This window comes from Trichosurus vulpecula, chromosome 1 (genome assembly GCF_011100635.1).
Source record: "Trichosurus vulpecula isolate mTriVul1 chromosome 1, mTriVul1.pri, whole genome shotgun sequence".
Taxonomy (NCBI): domain Eukaryota; kingdom Metazoa; phylum Chordata; class Mammalia; order Diprotodontia; family Phalangeridae; genus Trichosurus; species Trichosurus vulpecula.
In genome coordinates, this window is record NC_050573.1 from 527,928,491 (window position 1) to 527,946,049 (window position 17,559).

At 36.7% G+C, this 17,559-nt stretch overlaps 1 protein-coding gene across 2 annotated transcripts in view; it reads right to left on the reverse strand.

The window, feature by feature from the left end:
- The window catches only part of SDK1 (sidekick cell adhesion molecule 1), a 1,168,267-nt gene that overhangs the window by 222,550 nt on the left and 928,158 nt on the right, over positions 1–17,559 (reverse strand). For both annotated transcript variants that reach the window (XM_036741470.1, XM_036741469.1), the window contains 2 exons: positions 12,636–12,827; positions 3,186–3,307 (listed from right to left, as the gene is read on the reverse strand). In XM_036741470.1, the coding sequence (XP_036597365.1) occupies positions 3,186–3,307; positions 12,636–12,827 (314 nt within the window). The remainder of the gene's footprint in view (positions 1–3,185; positions 3,308–12,635; positions 12,828–17,559) is intronic.

A 17,559-nucleotide genomic window follows, 5' to 3' on the forward strand; every position in this document is an offset into this window, starting at 1 on the left:
GCTCCATTTCCCTTATTCTTTAGTTATGGAGAGAACAGCACTAAACAGACATGAGGATTATTTTATTAGCACTTTAAGACTCTCTAAAACAATTTCTTTAAAGAAAATGGCTACTCCCATTATGCACAAATAAGCATTAAATGGTGTAGGCCTTTCTTGTTTGTTTTGTTTTTGGTTTTGCATTTTTAGGATGGAAACTGTTCTACTTGTACGCAAAGTACCCAAAGCATTACCACTAACGTCTTCATTAGAGAAAATCCTTTTCAGAGCTGTTTCTTCTGAAGGTTGAATGCTATTCTAGCTATTACAACATAGCAAATGGTTGTAAGCTGCAGGGGTTTGCTGAAGGTACTGAAGCAGGCAACTATAAATGGCAAATGAAAATGTCTAACAGTTGAGTCTAATCCTTTAGCTATACAAATGTGGGAAAAAGCATTTTGCTCACTAAAGAGCCAAAGGTTACTAATTTAGAAGGGCATCAGTGAATAAAAAAATCTCCCTTTTAAAAGCTTCTCTTCCCCTTACCCATGGCTCCCAAACATATACACACACAACCTAGGTGTGCATCAGCTTCTCACTTAGACTTTCAACAGCATGCCACCTGCTACTTGGATTTTTTTTTATCTTCTATAATTCACCAAAGATAAAACTAAACAGTAAAATGTTTCTGGTGCACTTCCAAGAACTTGTCAAAATGTAAAGAAGACTTCTCTATGATGAAAAAGTGGCTAAAAACCTGGATTAAATGGACCAAAAAAGGTAAACTTTATTGCAGTTCTATTGTTATTGTAAGCTCCTTAAATGCATTACACTCTGAACCCTCATTGCATAATTATTCATGGAGTATCAATGCTGGAAGGGACCTACCCAGTTCAATCCCCTGATTCTGCAGATGGCTGAACTAAGCCCAGAGAAAGAGGGGGACTTGCCTGAGGTATAGACTAGAACCCAGGGTTCTCTGACTTTGTGTCCAGTCATGTTTCCACCAGATTACACTATAACATGAAACATGGTCTAGCATAATTCTACCTCATTCTCATTTCAAGAGCAACTTAGATGTTGGAAGTCCCATAAGGTCATGGTTATAATGTGGTTTCATTTACATGTCCCACAGGATTGACAGTATTATAGAAGGAAGGACCAGTAGAGTCATTTGAAGAGCTCCACATTGACTCTACTGTTAAAAGTGAGTATCTCTTTGCCAGTTGTGTGACAAGCCAGCAGGTTTGCATGTCACAATGTACTGGATTGTACTGTGCAATGCTTGGATACTGCTGATAATGTTCATCAGATAAAACCATTAGATTTTTCATGATAAATGGGCACATGATTGAAAACTAGTTCAACTTGCTCATTAAAAAGAATAGATGTCAACACAATTAAAATGGAATGACAGCCTATTGATAAATTTAATCCAGATATTGGAGGACATAAAATATAAATCTTTCATATGTCAGACAGAAATGAAAAGGGACCATATTATAACTAAAGGGAAAAAATTAATCAAGTATGCATATAAAGGCCTCTGACTAAATACTTTGGCACACTATAGAATCCTATAATGCATTTATAATGCAAACCCTTGTATGATGTAATGTATGGCAACTTATCCTATATTTCCTCTTTTGACTGATATTAATACTTCCAATGAAGCTGGGGCAAGAATCTGTCATTTCAATCTAGTGAGATTTAAAATGAATCTTCTTTTTAAGATAAAAGTCCACCAGAAAAAGGTGAACCTCATGCACAGATAGTGTCATTCCTTTTTATTTTCTCTTAAGTAGTCTTAACTTATAAAACACTGCAAGGATAGTTCATTTTTTTTTGCAACAAAAAAATTATAAAGACAATGAAAGCAAATAATCTTTTCCCTTTGGCTTTCACTATAATTTCACAAATGAGTTGGGCAACTCTATAACTGCCTTGCTTGTGGCAGCAAGGTGGGAACAAATGGAAATTCAGAGGTAATATAACATCAGCTGCTTGAGGGAGGCAAATAGCCGATGCCCCAATTTCTCAAAATTAGCTTCTCTCTGAAAGATAGGACCAAGAACTCTCTTCTCTTGCTATTTGCACATCACACTGCCATCAGCAAACACACTTCTCAGCTAGATTAGCAGCCTCTTGAGGGCAAGAACCATGAACAATGGACTGTTTAGAAAAATGCTGAGCATAGACTAGTATGAGATGAATATTTGTTTGCTGATTGATTAGATATGCAAACATCTGCTCTTCACACCTCACCATTACCATAGCAAGATCTGACCAGCTAAGGAACACGTACTTTATATGTTCTCAGAAGAATCCCATTAACACGAATCTTTATAGGATGGTACACTGAATAATTTCCTTGATTTTCTAATTCTGTGTGATGAATTTCCACAGAGTCAACGTGACAAACTCAAGTAGACCTGAAATCATAAAACCCTTGTTCACTGGCAGAGATGACCAAATTTACAGTACAGAAAGAAACTATTTGGAGGGTATAAGAATGGTTGTGGTCTTCCTCCTTTAGTTATTCTTCTTTTTACCTTTTCTTTTCTCAGAAAATAAAACAGTAATAATCTTTCTTTATCTAACTTGGTCAGTTTTCCTGAATTTATATGTATTCTATCATTTATAACTCACAAAAATATTTAGTCTATATGAAAGAATTTAATGATTACTCAGTACACAGGACCCAAATAAATTCCGCAGCTACACAATAGTAGGGAAAATGAGATAAATTTACAGGGCTATGTTAGATTAGTTCTTTGGGCTCGTTTAATTAGTGTAGAATTGGTGGAGAACTACAGCAGTGCTTTCCAAACCAAAATATTCCACAAACAAGTAAGATACCTAAATTCTATACTAACAATATTTCCTCAGCTAAAAGGACACAAACCTAGGAACAAAAAACAACATAGCATAAGAGGAATAGAGCATAGGATGCAAAAAGGGAAGGCAGAGTTAGATTTCTCTTTTTTTTCAGAGTTAGATTTCTCAATGAAAAGTCTGAAGAAACCAAGAGATCTTAAAAATGGAGAGAAGTATTTTTAAGTTATTTTTCCCCTTTTGACTTTAAGAAATAGGACCTTGTTGTTAAAACTTACATATTATAGAACCTAGTATTTCTTCTCCCTGTTACAGTGTCAAATATTACTAATCAGGACCATTTCATATCTCATTTAAAATTTAATACATACCTGTCCCTCTACTATCCATCTGGAGATAGAGGTTTTCCCATCATAACCAGGCCGGAACTGAAGAGTTGCCGATCGAGGACTGATATTGGAAATCACCAGATTGGAAGGGGCTCCAGGAAGTTCTGAAGATGAAATAGAGGGAAAAAAAGACATTAATTTAAGCTGTCGGGTTTCAGATCTATATATGTATTACACAAATCAGTGGTGGTATTCATTATTTCTATAGTAAACATCTTCAGAATATCTATTTAAACAAAAGCATTGATTCACTAATAAGAATCAGAAAGAGTGAAGCTTTACAAGCAATGTCAAGGGGTTATGATTTCTACGATGAAAGAGAGGTCCTAATTATATAATATATAGAAGTCACCCAAAGCCCCACGTACTCTGAAATATCAGTATTTGAAGTTGTTGTTAATATGATCTATGGGATTATAAGCTCCTGGGGGGACAGAGGATATGCCTTAATTTTCTTTGCATCCTTCATAGTGCTCAACATGGTGCCTTGTAGATAGGAGGTTTTTTTTTAAAAAAAAAAAAACTGAGGTAGGTGTGAATTAATGAAGAACATGAGCCTTTCTGGTTCCTCATATGTTGCAGATAGTTGAATACCCCACCTGTTGTCTTACAATTCTACCCAGGTAATATAAATCGGGTGGGAATAAGGGGAGAATACCTGATCAAGCATTGTTTCCAAGACAAAAAGATATAAATAGGCACCATTATCTGTAATGGGGATAAGCTAGAAAACCTCCCAGTAAGATCAGGGGTGAAAGCAAGGATGCCTATTATCACTACTATTATTCAATATTGTTCTACAAGTACTAGCTATATAAATAAGATTAAAAAAAGGGAAATTGAAGGAATCAGAATAACCAATAAGGAAACAAAATTATTAATCTTTGTAGATGATATGATGATATACTTAGGGAAACCTAGACAATCAACTAAAAAAAACTAGCTGAAACAATCAACAACCTCAGCAAAATTGCAGGATATAAAATAAACCCACATAAATCATCAGCATTGTGTGTGTGTGTGTGTGTGTGTGTGTGTGTATTACCAACAAGGTGCAGTAGAAAGAGCTAGCAAGGGAAATCTATTTAAAATAATGGCAAACAATATAAAATACTTAGGAGCCTACCTGATAATATGAACCTAGGAGTTATATAAACACAATTAAAAACACTTTTCACACAAATAAAGTCACATCTAATGAATTGGAGAAATTCTAATTGTTCATGGGGAGGCTAGGCCCATATAATAAAAATGACAATTCCACCTAAATTTAATTTACTTCAGTACCATACCAATCAAATGGTCAAATACAAAAATATAAATATACTATACAAATGATGTTATATATAATATAATATATGATAACATAAAATATTTTTCTAGGACTAGAAAAATGAGAACAAAATTAATCTGGAAGAGCAAAAGGTCAAAAATATCAGGGAAATCAATGTAAAAAAATCTGAAGGAAGGTGACCTAGCAGCACCAGATTTCAAACTGCATTACAAAACAGTAATCATGAAAACAACCTAGTACTGGCTAAGAGAGAGAGTGGTGGATCAGTGTAATTGATTAGGCACACAATACACAGTAGTAAATGACCATGGCAATCTAGTGTTTGACAAACTGAAAGATCCAAGATTTTGGGACAAGAATTTACTATCTCACAAAAATTGCTGGGAAAACTGGAAAGCAGTTTGGCAGAAATGAGGAAAAGACCAATATGTCACAACATATACAAAGATAAGGTCAAAATCGGTACATGATTTAGACATAAAAAGGTAATATCATAAGCAAATTAGGAGAACATGGAATATCTTATCTTTCATATATATGGATAAAGGAAGAATTTATGATTAAACAAGAAATAGGATCCAGGCAAGTAAAATGGATAATTTTGATGACATCAAATTAACAAGCTTATGCACAAATAAAACTAATGCAGTCAAGACTAGAGAAGGAAAGCAGGAAACATGGGAGGGGGGGAAACTTACAGAAATTTCTGTGATAAAGGCTTTATTTCTAAAATATATTGAGAATTGATGCAAATATATAAGAATACAAGTCATTCCTCAAATAATAAATGGTCAAAGGATATGAAGAGGTAGTTTTCAGAAGATGAAATCAAAGCTATCTATAGTCATGAAAAATTCTTTAAATCATTATTGATTAGAGAAATGCAAATTAAAACAGCTCTGAGGTTGGAAGGATTGTGGAAAAACTGGGGCACAAATACACTATTAATGGATTTGTGAAATGAATCAACCATTCTGGAAAGAAGTTTGGAACTATGCCCAAAAGGCTATAAATCTGCAAATACTTTGATTTAGTAATGCTACTACTAGGTCTATACCCCCAAAGAGATCAAAGGAAAAGGAAAAGGACCTATATTTACAAAAATACTTATAACAGCTCTTTTTGTAGTAGCGAATAATTGGAAATTGAGGGGATGCCCATCAAGTGGGGAATGGCTGAACAAGTTGTAGTATATGATTGTGATAAAAGACCATTGTTCTATAAGAAATGACAAAGCAGGATGCTTTCAGGAAAACCTGGGAAGACTTGTATGAACTGATGCAAAGTGAAATGAGCAGAATCAAGAGAACATTGTACATAGTAACAGCAACATTATATGATGATTAAGTGTGAATGACTTCTCTATTCTCAGCAATATAATGATCCAAAACAATTTTGAAGGACTTATGGTGAAAAAAGCTATCCACATCAAGAAAAAGACCTGATGAAGTCTGAATGCAGATTGAAGCATACTTCTCAAACTTAATTGTTCTTATCTTTTTTTTAGTTTTCATTTTATTTTGCAACATGGCTAACATGGAAATGTCTTATATGACTACGCATGTATGATCTATATCAAATTGCTTGTCTTTTCCAGGAAGGGGGATGGGGAATGACAAGAAGGAAGGAAAAAGCCTGGAACTCAAAATTTTTAAAAATGAATACAAAATATTTTGTTTACCTGTAATTGAGAAAAAAATAAAAATAAATTATTTTTTAAAAGATACAAATAGGTGTCCAGAAGTTGAGCTTAGAGCTTCCTGGACCCTATTGTCAGGATAACCAAATCCAGGTAGATGTACAGATCATTTGCACACTTGTCTGTTTGTCTGTGCTGGCAATAAAACTAGGGGAAGATAGTCATGGGCTGTGATTCCAGATATGTGCAATAATTTTTGGTCTAGGACTTACATATAACAACAGTTCTACAGCATAAGCCTCTTTTAAATAGCTAATATCTTACTTGCAGTTACTTGTGACTTTAAAATGAAAGGTTGAAAAAAATGATACTGCCTAAAACCTTAAAAGTAATTCAGGAAAAAAAATGTGCAATGTAAAAGAACCTGGCACAAGGAAATGGGTTAGAATTAAGAAAAAGAAAATACAATCAATTCATGTAGCAGAAAAAGCTATCAGATAGCAACATTTCTGGGGAATACTTCCCCAATTTCTCATTCCTAAGGATATTTAAAAGGAGCCTTCACATGGGAACAATAACATTACTTTGGTGATTGTTCCAATATCAGTATATGTAGGGATGACAGGTTTTCAGGAATTCTTGTCATATCTAATTTTAATGCATTTTGGGCAGAAAATGTTTAAATCAAAGGAAGAAGGATTCTTTTTGAAAAATTTCTCTACATTTCTCAGAGATTCTGGTTCTTTAAAATACTCTTCATCCATTAAATGGATAGAGATTTCAGTCTTAGCAAACAGAATTTAGTGACATCAGCATCATATGACTTTTGCTTTAATCTAATTACTAGAATATGCAATGGCATTTTATGACCTCCCTTCAGTTTCAGGTGATCCACCCGGCAAATATTGTAATAGCAACTCAATAGCCTTCCTTAATCATGGTTATCAACCATTTATTTAATACAGTTGTGCTTCATTTCCTCATATAATTCTCTATTCTGTGCTTCACCAGGTACATTGCCAACCACAAAAATAAAAGGATGAAAGGGTTTTCCAGAGGTCAGCTAGTTCATTTTCCTGCCCCCTGCTAGGATTGTACCTTATGCTATACAATACGTATGCAGGTTAATTTCATTTTACACAATAGATTCGCTCTAAAAATATTATGCACAAACAGGGTAATTTAAGTCATCATTATGTTAATAATAATGGTAGTTTATCTTCTACTAAAGTCTTCCTCTTATGCTTTATTGTGGCATAGTGGTGATCTTTGGTTCTCTAAGGTCATAGCAAAACATTTCCAGTATAGGCTTAGTGATAGAATGCTTGTCTATCTTCTGAGTACTAGCCTGGCTAAATTTAGAGAGGATCATCACCAGAAAGTTTACTAGTCAATCAATAAGCATTTTATTCCTACTATGTGCTAGGCACTATGCTAAACCCTGGGGGAGCAAAGAAAGGTGAAAAACAGTCCCTTTTCTCAAGTAACTCACAGTCTACTCAGGGAGATAATAATAAAACAATTATGTACAACTATGTAAAAACAAGATACAGACAGATGAATTACAGATATTTTAAGAAGGAAGGAGATAAGATGATGAAAGCTTCTGAAAGCTTCTTAAAGGCTTGTTATATAATGTGGAATTTTAGCCAACACTTGAAGGAAGCCCGGGGAAGCAGGAAGCTGAGAGTTGCAGGCATGGGAGACAGACAATGAAAATGCCCAGATTCTGGAGATGGAGTCTCTTATTCAAGGAACAGCAAAGAGGCCAGTGTCAGTGGATTGTACAACACATGGAAAAGAGTAAGGTATAAGAAGACAGGAAAGTTAGGAAGGGGTCAGGTTATGAAGAGCTTTAAAAGCTAAAAAGAACATTTTATATTTGATCTTGGAGGTAATAGGGAGCCACTGGAGTTTATTAAACGGAGGGTTGAAATGGTGGTACCTATGGTTAAAGAAGATCAATTTGACAGTTGAGTAAAGTAATGAAGAGAGACTCGAGGTAGGGAGATCCATCACCACCAGTCTAGTGAGACAGTCTAGGGTAAGGCGATGAGGGTCACTAAGGTTTTTCTTTCCTCTTTGGCTATGGCTACTCATAAATGAACAAATGAATGAATGAAAAAGCATTTATTAAGTGCCTACTATGTGTCAAGCACAGACAACACAAAGCTATAGAGATTTGATTATGGTTCATGATTGCTGAAGGGGGAGGGATGATTGTATTTGTCCTTCATTCTTGAAGAGGAACATGACATCAGGGAAATGATGACATGACTTGCAGCTGACTTTGATTTGAGTGCAGGAGGGTTGTGAAAGGTCACCAGCCTCACTTTCTACTCCAGAGCCATCTGGATCCAGTGACCAGATATTCACCAGGATGATTGGAGATGGCCCAGGATGCATTAGGAAACCTTGGTCCTTTCAGGCTAAGGTCTTTTCAGGTTCTCACTTTGAGTGAGGTAAAGCCCATTCAGTGAATAGGCCTCTTTAAGAAGTTAATCAGGGGAGAGGATTCTGGGAAGATGGAGGAGTAGGCCAGAAAATTCCAAGCTCTCAAGATTTTCCCCCACAATAGAGTTAAAATAGCACCTTAGGGCAAACAAAGTGTAGTTGGAGACAAAGAAGAATAGGGGCACAGCCAGGATCTTCCCAGGACAATTTGAGAAAATCCAAAGAAAAATCCCAGGACCAGGTTTGGTCCCTGCAAAGAGTAAACACCTCCAGGCTAGGTTCCATTTTAGTGGGCAAGCCTCTTCAACAATTAGCAGCTAGCCCTGGGGTTAGTTCATTTAAGAGGCTGCCTCCAAACTTTTCACCCCAGAATAGTGAGGGGAGTTGGGCATTTGAGCCAAGGAAGATTGAGGGAACCTCAGATGATGAGGAATGCCAGACCCAGCTGTGCTGCGAAGAGTGGTGGGGGTGAGAAGGAACCAGCCCACACCCAGTGAGTGCAGAAGTAGTGGGGCAGAAAGCCCTCAGCTGTAGGCACTTGCAGGAGGTTGGAGGTTTGGCTTTGGTTCCAGGCTAGAGGGAAGAACTGAAGATCTGGGGCAAGAGGCACCATTTCCCATAGCCCGATGTAATATCAATTAAGTTGGGTGTCTTTAATTGAGTCTTACTAGGTGCTTAACCTCAGGCCCAAACCCCTATCTACTAGGTACTTAAGCCTATGTGGGTGTGAAGTCCTCAGGGTCCTAAGAGCTGTTGCTAAGACCAGAGCCAATAGTAGGAGCCTGAGTTCTGGTTGCTCAGATGACGTTTGATGATGGCTAAAGAGTGCATAAAAAGAGAGAAGAGAGCTATTTGCCTGGGCGCTCTCACTCTTGGAGGTGTGTTGATGTGGAGACTTGCCAGTTGTAGATAAGAGCCCTCCAGCTTGTAAACCCAGATGTTGGGACTTTGTTAAACCCTGGTAACTATGCATTGAGATTTGAATTGGACAAGGTCTGTCTGTCCATGTTTGTAACTTCTTTGTATTTGCTCTGAAGTTCAGGGTGCTGGCTTTTTCCCTTGAACTAAGTGAATGATATTTGTACGTTCGATTAAACTGAGATTGTTAACACCTTAACATTACTTTCCTTAGTAAAGCAGATCAAAGAATCTGTGTTGGCAGCTTTCTATGTGCTGGTTGTTGGCAGGTCTTACACCCCTTGTTGATACACCCAGGGCTAGAGGTGATTACAAAATCAAGTTATTACCACAAAAATGCACAGGCAAAGGAGAAAGAATCCAACCACAGAAACCTATTTCAGGAATAGAGATGGCTGGGGTTCATTTTCAGAGGAAGATATTGAAGTAAAGAAATCCCCAAAGAGTAATGACAAATGGTCACCTGCACAAAAAGAATTTATAGAAGACCTTAAAAAAGACTTTAAAAATCAAATGACAGAGATGGAAGAGAAACAAAAAAAAAATAATCCAAGAAAAACAAGAAAGTTATAAAAGGAAAGTCAACCAATTAGAAAAGGAGATCCAGAATCTCAAGGAAGAAAATGACACCTTGAAAAATAGAATTGGGCAAAGGGAAGCCAGTGAAGTTATAAGAGATCAAGAAATAATTAAACAAAACATGAATAATGAAAAAATAGAAGAGAAAGTGAAACATCTTATAAGAAAAACAACAGATTTGGAGAATAGACCAAGAAGAGAAAATATAAAAATAATCAGAGTAACTTAAAGTTATGATCAAAAAAAGAATCTGGATACAATAATACGAGAAATAATTAAAGAAAATTGTCCTGAAGCATTAGAACAAGGTGGGGAAGTAGAAATAGAAAAAATCCATCCAACACCACTTAAAAGAGATCCTATGAGGAAAACTCATAGGAATATCACAGTCAAATTCTGAAACCCCCAGCTCAAGGATAAGATATTAAAAGCATCAAGAGTAAAACAATTTAAATATGATGGTGCCACAATTAGAATTACACAAGACCTAGCAGCAGAGACATTAAAGGACCACAGGCCTTGGAATACAATATATGGAAGAACAAAAGACCTGGGGCTCCAGCTGAAAATATCATACCCTGCAAATTTAAGTATCATCTTGAATGAAAAATATGGACATTTGGTAAACTCTCAGACTTTCAAGACTTTCTTTAAAAAAATCCTGAACTTAATAGAACATTCAACATGCAAAAACCAAGAGAAACATTAAGGTACCAATCAATGACTGACGATAAGGGATTCATAAGGACAGACTGTTTGCCTTTCATATAATGTAAAATATAAATTGTATGTCTAAGAGTCTCATTAATAATTGGTGAGCTCATAAGAAAGAGGGAGGTAAACATGACTATGATATGAATTTAAAAAGTAAAACCATTTAGAAATAGCTAAAAGGACTATTTTATACAAATGAGGTACAAGAGGAAGAAAGGAGACAGAGGAATTAGATGGGGGAGGAAGGCTGGTAGTTCTGGTAACCTACTTTCATGGGGAATGGGTTTAAGAGGGAACAATACATATATATGTGTGTGTGTGTGTGTCTGTGTGTGTGTGTGTGTGTGTGTGTGTGTGTGTGTGTATGTATAAGAGCATAAAACTCTTTTAAATTTAGAAGAAATAAAATGGTAGGGGTATAGAGAGGGGGGAGGGGACAAGGGAGGGATTTTTAGAGGGGAGAATGAGGGAATAGGTAAAAGGGGGATATAGAAGGGTGTTTAGATTTATGGGAATGGGAGGATATGGGAGGGATCCTTGGAGGGGTTAGGCAAATAATAGGAGGGCAAGGTAGTTGGTGGAAGTAAAGTAGAGGAATCAGGAGGGACAGGTAACAAGAGATATGCACAAATATAAAAACAAAGATCAGGAGTGGGATATATTTGGGAAAGTATATGTCTATATATGTATGTATATATGTACGTGTGAATGTATACATCTATAGCTATAGAGAAACATATCTAAACTTTATTGTAGCCTTCGGGGGTGGGGTGGGGGGAATGAAAAAAGAACAAAGTAAAAAAGTGCACAGCAGAGAACAAAAGAAAACTCACAAGGAAGCAAAGAAAGATGGACAAAGATGGACAATTCTTAACACAATATGTATTATTTATCATATAGGCTTTCTTGAAATGGAAATCTATTGTTATATATTTTGAATCCTCTCTTACTTTCTGCTATGCACACAACATGCTTTTTTTTCTTACTTTATATTTAAGTTTCAATAATTAAGTTTATGATATGTTTTGTTCCTTTTCTCTATTCTGTATTTATATTCTGGCCCTTGAGTCTAAAATAAAATTAAATTAAAAAAAAAAGTTAATCAAGGGATGGCCCCTTGGGGAGGGATAAAGAGGAAGGGGGAAGCATGAGGGGAATGGGGAAGGGATGCTTAGCAAGGAAATATCAATAGAGTTGTCTTTAGTTGTGCATAGCCCTAGAATGATCTTATCTCTACATCGGTATCCCTCAAGGAAAATAAAATCCCCACCCATGACTTAACAGTGATCTTGCTAGATAAAAGGATTTCCTTTTACTAATGATGTTCATTCTTCTACCATACTCATTTCCCAATACACTGCTCTCATACTTGAATCCTCTCTTGTATCAAGGAAAAAGTTACATAAAACCGACTGACACAGAAACCATGTCTGAGAGTGAACATGACATTCTGGACTCATAACTCACTACATCTGTCCAGAAAAGTTTGTTTCATCATCTGTTCTTCTGGACCAAAATTGGTCGTTACAACTATTCAGAGTTTTACTTCTTTCAGGATTAAAAAAAAAACACCCCGAAAACATCTGTTTCAGTATTTTGTAACCATAGAATAAGGATTTCCTTTCGGTTTAATTGAAATCATGCCCACTTCACTTTAGCTATTTCTCTTCTATTGCTCCACCCAAAGGGTCAAAGTAGGACAACATTAACCCAACTCATAGAGTTATTTTAGGAAAACAAAGCTATCTATGAGATAAGAAGTTATTTTAACTGTACTGCAATGAATTTTACATGTCTGATAGCTGAAAGACTATGATGGTGAAATTTCACTAACCTGGTGGAACTCCAGAAGAAATTGTGGATGAGGTCACCAGTCCAATCCCTGTTGCTGTGACAGCTGCCACTTCAATAGTGTAGGTGGTAAGAGATGACAGTCCTTTAATTTTATATTCATGAGTTGTATTATTTAAAGTAAGTGTAAGACGAGAGTCATTTCTACTGTATACTTCCCAGGAAATCTGATAACCTAAAAAACAACGACAAAACAGCTTGACAATCATAATCATCCCAAGCTTATTTTTTTGCTTCAAGTTCCTTAATTTGCTTTAAAAATATTTAAATGGGTCTGATACTCAATTATATATATATATGGAGAGAGAGAGAGAGAGAGAGAGAGCCAGGTCTGGAGTTAGGAAGACTCATCTTCCTGAATTCAAATATAGGCTCAGATTATTACTAGCCATGTGACCCTGGGCAAGTCACTTAATCCTGCTTGCCTCAGTTTCTTCAACTATAAAATGAGCAGGAGAAGGAAATGGCTATCTATTCTAGCATCTTTGCAAGAAAATCCCAAATGGGTTCATGCAGAGTCAGACACTATTGAAATGACTGAGCAACAACAAAATTAATTATGCATTTTCCCCTCTTTTATCTTCCCTTGCTTCAAATGGTTACAATTATTTATCATTTCTAAATTTCTAAAAGAAAAATTTATTTTGTAAAGTGTTTTGCCTTTAAAAGTTTTTTTTTTCCTGTTTTGATTAATTTGGCTTCTGGTTTTACATATTTTTTGCTGTTGTTTGTTTTTTACCCTTCTCTTTTCTAGTGAAATTTTAATCTCCTATGTACCCCATTCCATCAAACAGTCTAACACAATTTACTTGACTCCAGATATCTTTATGATTTGGGTTCAGAGGCATAAAGGCCTATGTGGCTCTTAAATCAAAACTTTTTATAAGAAAGTTTAATACATCATCACACACATGAGGAAGCTTTAAAAATATCACTTGATGATAGAGACGATGATGAAAGGACCTAGGATGTACAAAGTTGAAGGGAAAAAAACCTCAAGAAAACATATTTTTCCTTACCCTTAGCCAATGATCTTGATGCTAAAAAAGTTATCAGGCATTTTAACCTCCCCAAATGCCATCTCTTTGAGATGGAAAGAATGAAAATGCTTATAGATGTTAATGCACCATGCAGAAACCAAGAATTGGGAGCATTCTATACATCTAGACTAATTCTTAATAGCTTTAAGAAGAAAAAAAAGCAGATTAAAAGTCAGGAACTGCTGTCAGAAAGAACTGCAGTCCTCTCCCTATGCATCTGATTTCAGTTGCCTCCCTATGCAATCCTCTTAGGGCAGGGGTGGGGAACCTGTGGCCGTCAGGCCACATATGGCCTTCTAGGTCCTTGGGTGCTACCTTTTGACTGAGTCCAAATTTTACAGAACAAATCCTTTTATTAAGGGGATTTATTCTGTGAAGTTTGGATTCAGTTAAAGGGTACCACCTGAAGACCTAGAAAGTCCTCAGACTTAAGGAGTCATCTTCAAGGCTTAGCTTCCCCTGGTCTAGGAGTAGAATAAAGGCAGCTAGGGCTAAGGGTTTTTTACTCTAGAGGCCGATGTCTACTTGCTACCACCGTATATCTAAATCATCTAATTTTTTTAGTCATCTTGTCTCATATTTCCTGGTTTCTGACCATTCTTTCATTCAACAAGCATTTATTAAGCACCTAATATATACCAGGCACTGTGTCACAAACTAGGGTTAGAAAGGAAAATAAAACAAAACAGTTCACGCCTTCAAAGAGTTCACATTCTATTGAGGAAGGTGTGAGAAAAAACAATGATCAACACATCAATCAATAAGAATTTTTAAAGTGCCTACTATGTGTCAGGTCCTATGTTCAGTGCCAGGCATACAAAGGCAAAACCGAAGCTTACCTTCTATAGAGGGAACTAACACATACATACCTAACTATATACAAAATACACGCGAAATTAGTACAAGATAAATTTATGGGAGCACAAATTTATAGCAACACCACCATTTGGAGAAATGGATGGGACTAGAAAAGGTTTCACATAGAAGATGGTTGCTTGGATAGTGTCTCAAAGGAAAGAAGAGATCCATAAAAGTCTGGGAAGGTGAAATGTATTCCAAGTTTGGGGGATAGTCAGTGCAAAATCAAGACCTGATAGAGTGGTTGGGAAGAGTGTCAGAAAGGCCAGTGTGACTGGATCATAGAGTTCAGGAAAGGAGAGTACTGCAGAATTGAGTTAGAAAGGTAGGTTGCGGAGAGCTTGAGATAATCAGAGCAGCTTATCCTAGAGCAGATCCTAGGGGAAATAGGGAGCCACAGGAGTTTGTTTGTTTGTTTGGATAGGGGAGTGACATGAATAGATTTGCACCTTAGGAAAATCACTCTGGAAGTTGGGTGGAGAATAGATTGGAAAAGAAAGAAATGGAGAGGAGGAGAGGGAGGGAGGAGGCAGAGAGACCAACTTAGAGGGTATAGATTGCAAAAGTTCAGGTGAGACATGAGTGTCAGAATTAAGACATGAGTAGAGAGAAAGGGGTAGGTAGGAACGATGTCAATGTCGTAAAGGTAGAAAGAACAAGATTTAGTGACTCATTAGATTATGTGTTATGAGGAAGAATGAGGAGTCAAGTATAGCTTCAGGGTTGTAAATTAGAAAGATGATGGTGCCCTTGACAGAAACAGGTAAGATTTGGTTTTAGGGGAAAGATGAGTTAAGTTTTGGACATGAATTTTAGATGCTTATGGAACATTCAGTTTTAAATATGTAATAGAAAATTACTGATAGTGCTTGAGATATATACAGAGAGATACATACACATTAGAGATCTAGAAATAATCTGATTTGAGATGATTATTGAACCCAAAAGAAGTGATTAGATCACCAAGTGAAACTGCAGAGAAAAATAAAAGAGGGTCCAAAATAGAACCTTGAGGCATGCCCAAAGTTAGAGGATGTAATATAGATGAGGAATCAAAAAAAGCAGATTGAAATAGAGTGGCTAGAAAGGCAAGAGGAGAACCAAGAGAGAGCAATGTCATGAAACACCAGAATGGAGAAAGTATTAGAAGTGAGTGTGAGGAGAGAAAATGTAACGGGTATAGACAGTTTTGGAAAAGAGTTATAGGATATTAGTTTGAAGAGATGGTAGAATCTAATTTTTTTTTCAGGATGGGGGAGACTTTGCATCTTTGCAAACAGTAGGGAAAAATCAGGAGATAGGGAGACATTCAAGATCAGACAGATTAGATGACCATGGGGGCAATCTGCTGGAGAAAATAAAAGGGGATGAGATCAAGGGTACATGTAGAGAAGATGATCTTGGTGAAGAGAAGGGTCATCTCTTATCAAAGACTGGAATAAAAGAAGAGAGAATGAAGAATGAGGGCAAGGGGCTTTGCGAAGTAGGGATGAGAAGAAGAGGGAGGTCATGAATGATCTCCATTTTCTTAATAAAGTATAGGGCCAGGGGCGGTAAGTAGAGCAGTGGATAGAGTACTGGCCCTGGAGTCAGGAGGATCTGAGTTCAAATCCAGCCTCAGACCCTTACTAGTTGTATCGCCTTGGGCAAGTCACTTGATCCTGACTGCCTCCAAAATAATAATAATAAGGTCTAGGGCCAGGTCTTCAGCTAAGAGGGTGTAATGTTAATGGAATAGGAAGATCTTACCCCGTCCATTAATAGGTTTATGTGACCACTTGTGTTCAATCACAGCTGTGATACATCCTGAGTCACAGAGAACCCATTAGGGGAGGAACTTACCTATGGAGGATCTTGCTTAGGGGGAGGCTTGCTTGCAGGAAGGCTTTCAAACCTTTTGATACTAAGCAAATTAGGCACTGAGTCAGGAGGGTTGTGATGCCTTCTGGCTCTGAGCCTATTAGTCAAAAGTGAATATATATTCTGAGGTGAGATTTTGCTTTGGGGGCTTGCTCATGAGAAGGACCTTTTGATTCCCTTGACAGGACTCTGAGTAGCCATTTGTTAAGAGCCCCCCAACTACTCAGATATAAATGTTCCCTCAATCTGGTGGTATATGTAGGTGGTTGTATTTCTTTATTCAGAGAGTTGGAGCCCTGTCTGTTGATCTTTGTGCTAATTTCTCCGCTTGTATTTTCTCCACGTTCAGGGTGCTGACCTTTCCCCTGAACTAGTGAATGTAATTAAAAGAAGATTACTGAGCCCTTTCAAAGCGATCTTTCCTTAGAAAAGTAGATCAAAGAACCTGTGCTAGCAGACCATCTTGGGTGTGCTAGGGTGCTTGTTATTACAGAGGGAGGAGATGGTATGGGAGGCTTGAGGGGAGAAATAAAGATCTAGAATGGCCTCTGTGGGAAACAAGATAGAAAACCTGGGGTAGCTAGGAGGCACAGTGGATAGAGCACCGGCCCTGGAGTCAGGAGGACCTGAGTGCAAATCCAGCCTCAGACATTTGACACTTACTAGCTATGTGACCTCGGGCAAGTCACTTAACCCGATTGCTTCACCAAAAAGAAAAAAAATAGAAAGAAAAGGATTGTCTTGCTGCAGTGAGAGTCCACTTTGGTATTAGGAACATAAATTTACATTGGATCTAATCAGGCTGTGTGATTTATTACACATACATGAAATGAATGTAAATATATATATATATATATATATATATATATATATATATATATATATATATATATATATATAAAATAAATACAAAGGAGTAGTAGGAGGGGAGGGAGGACTTACCATTTAGAGCAGTGGCATCTAACTCAAAACAGAAAGAGTAGGGTACTAAATTATAAATAAGGAACTCTGCTCACCACATATTGTTTAAATTAATAAATTAATGTAAATATTATCTATTTTAATTTATTTACTATGTTAAATGTTTCCCAATTACATTTTACTCTGTTTCAGGTAGCAGTGGAGAGTTTTGTGGGTCTTATGAAATCC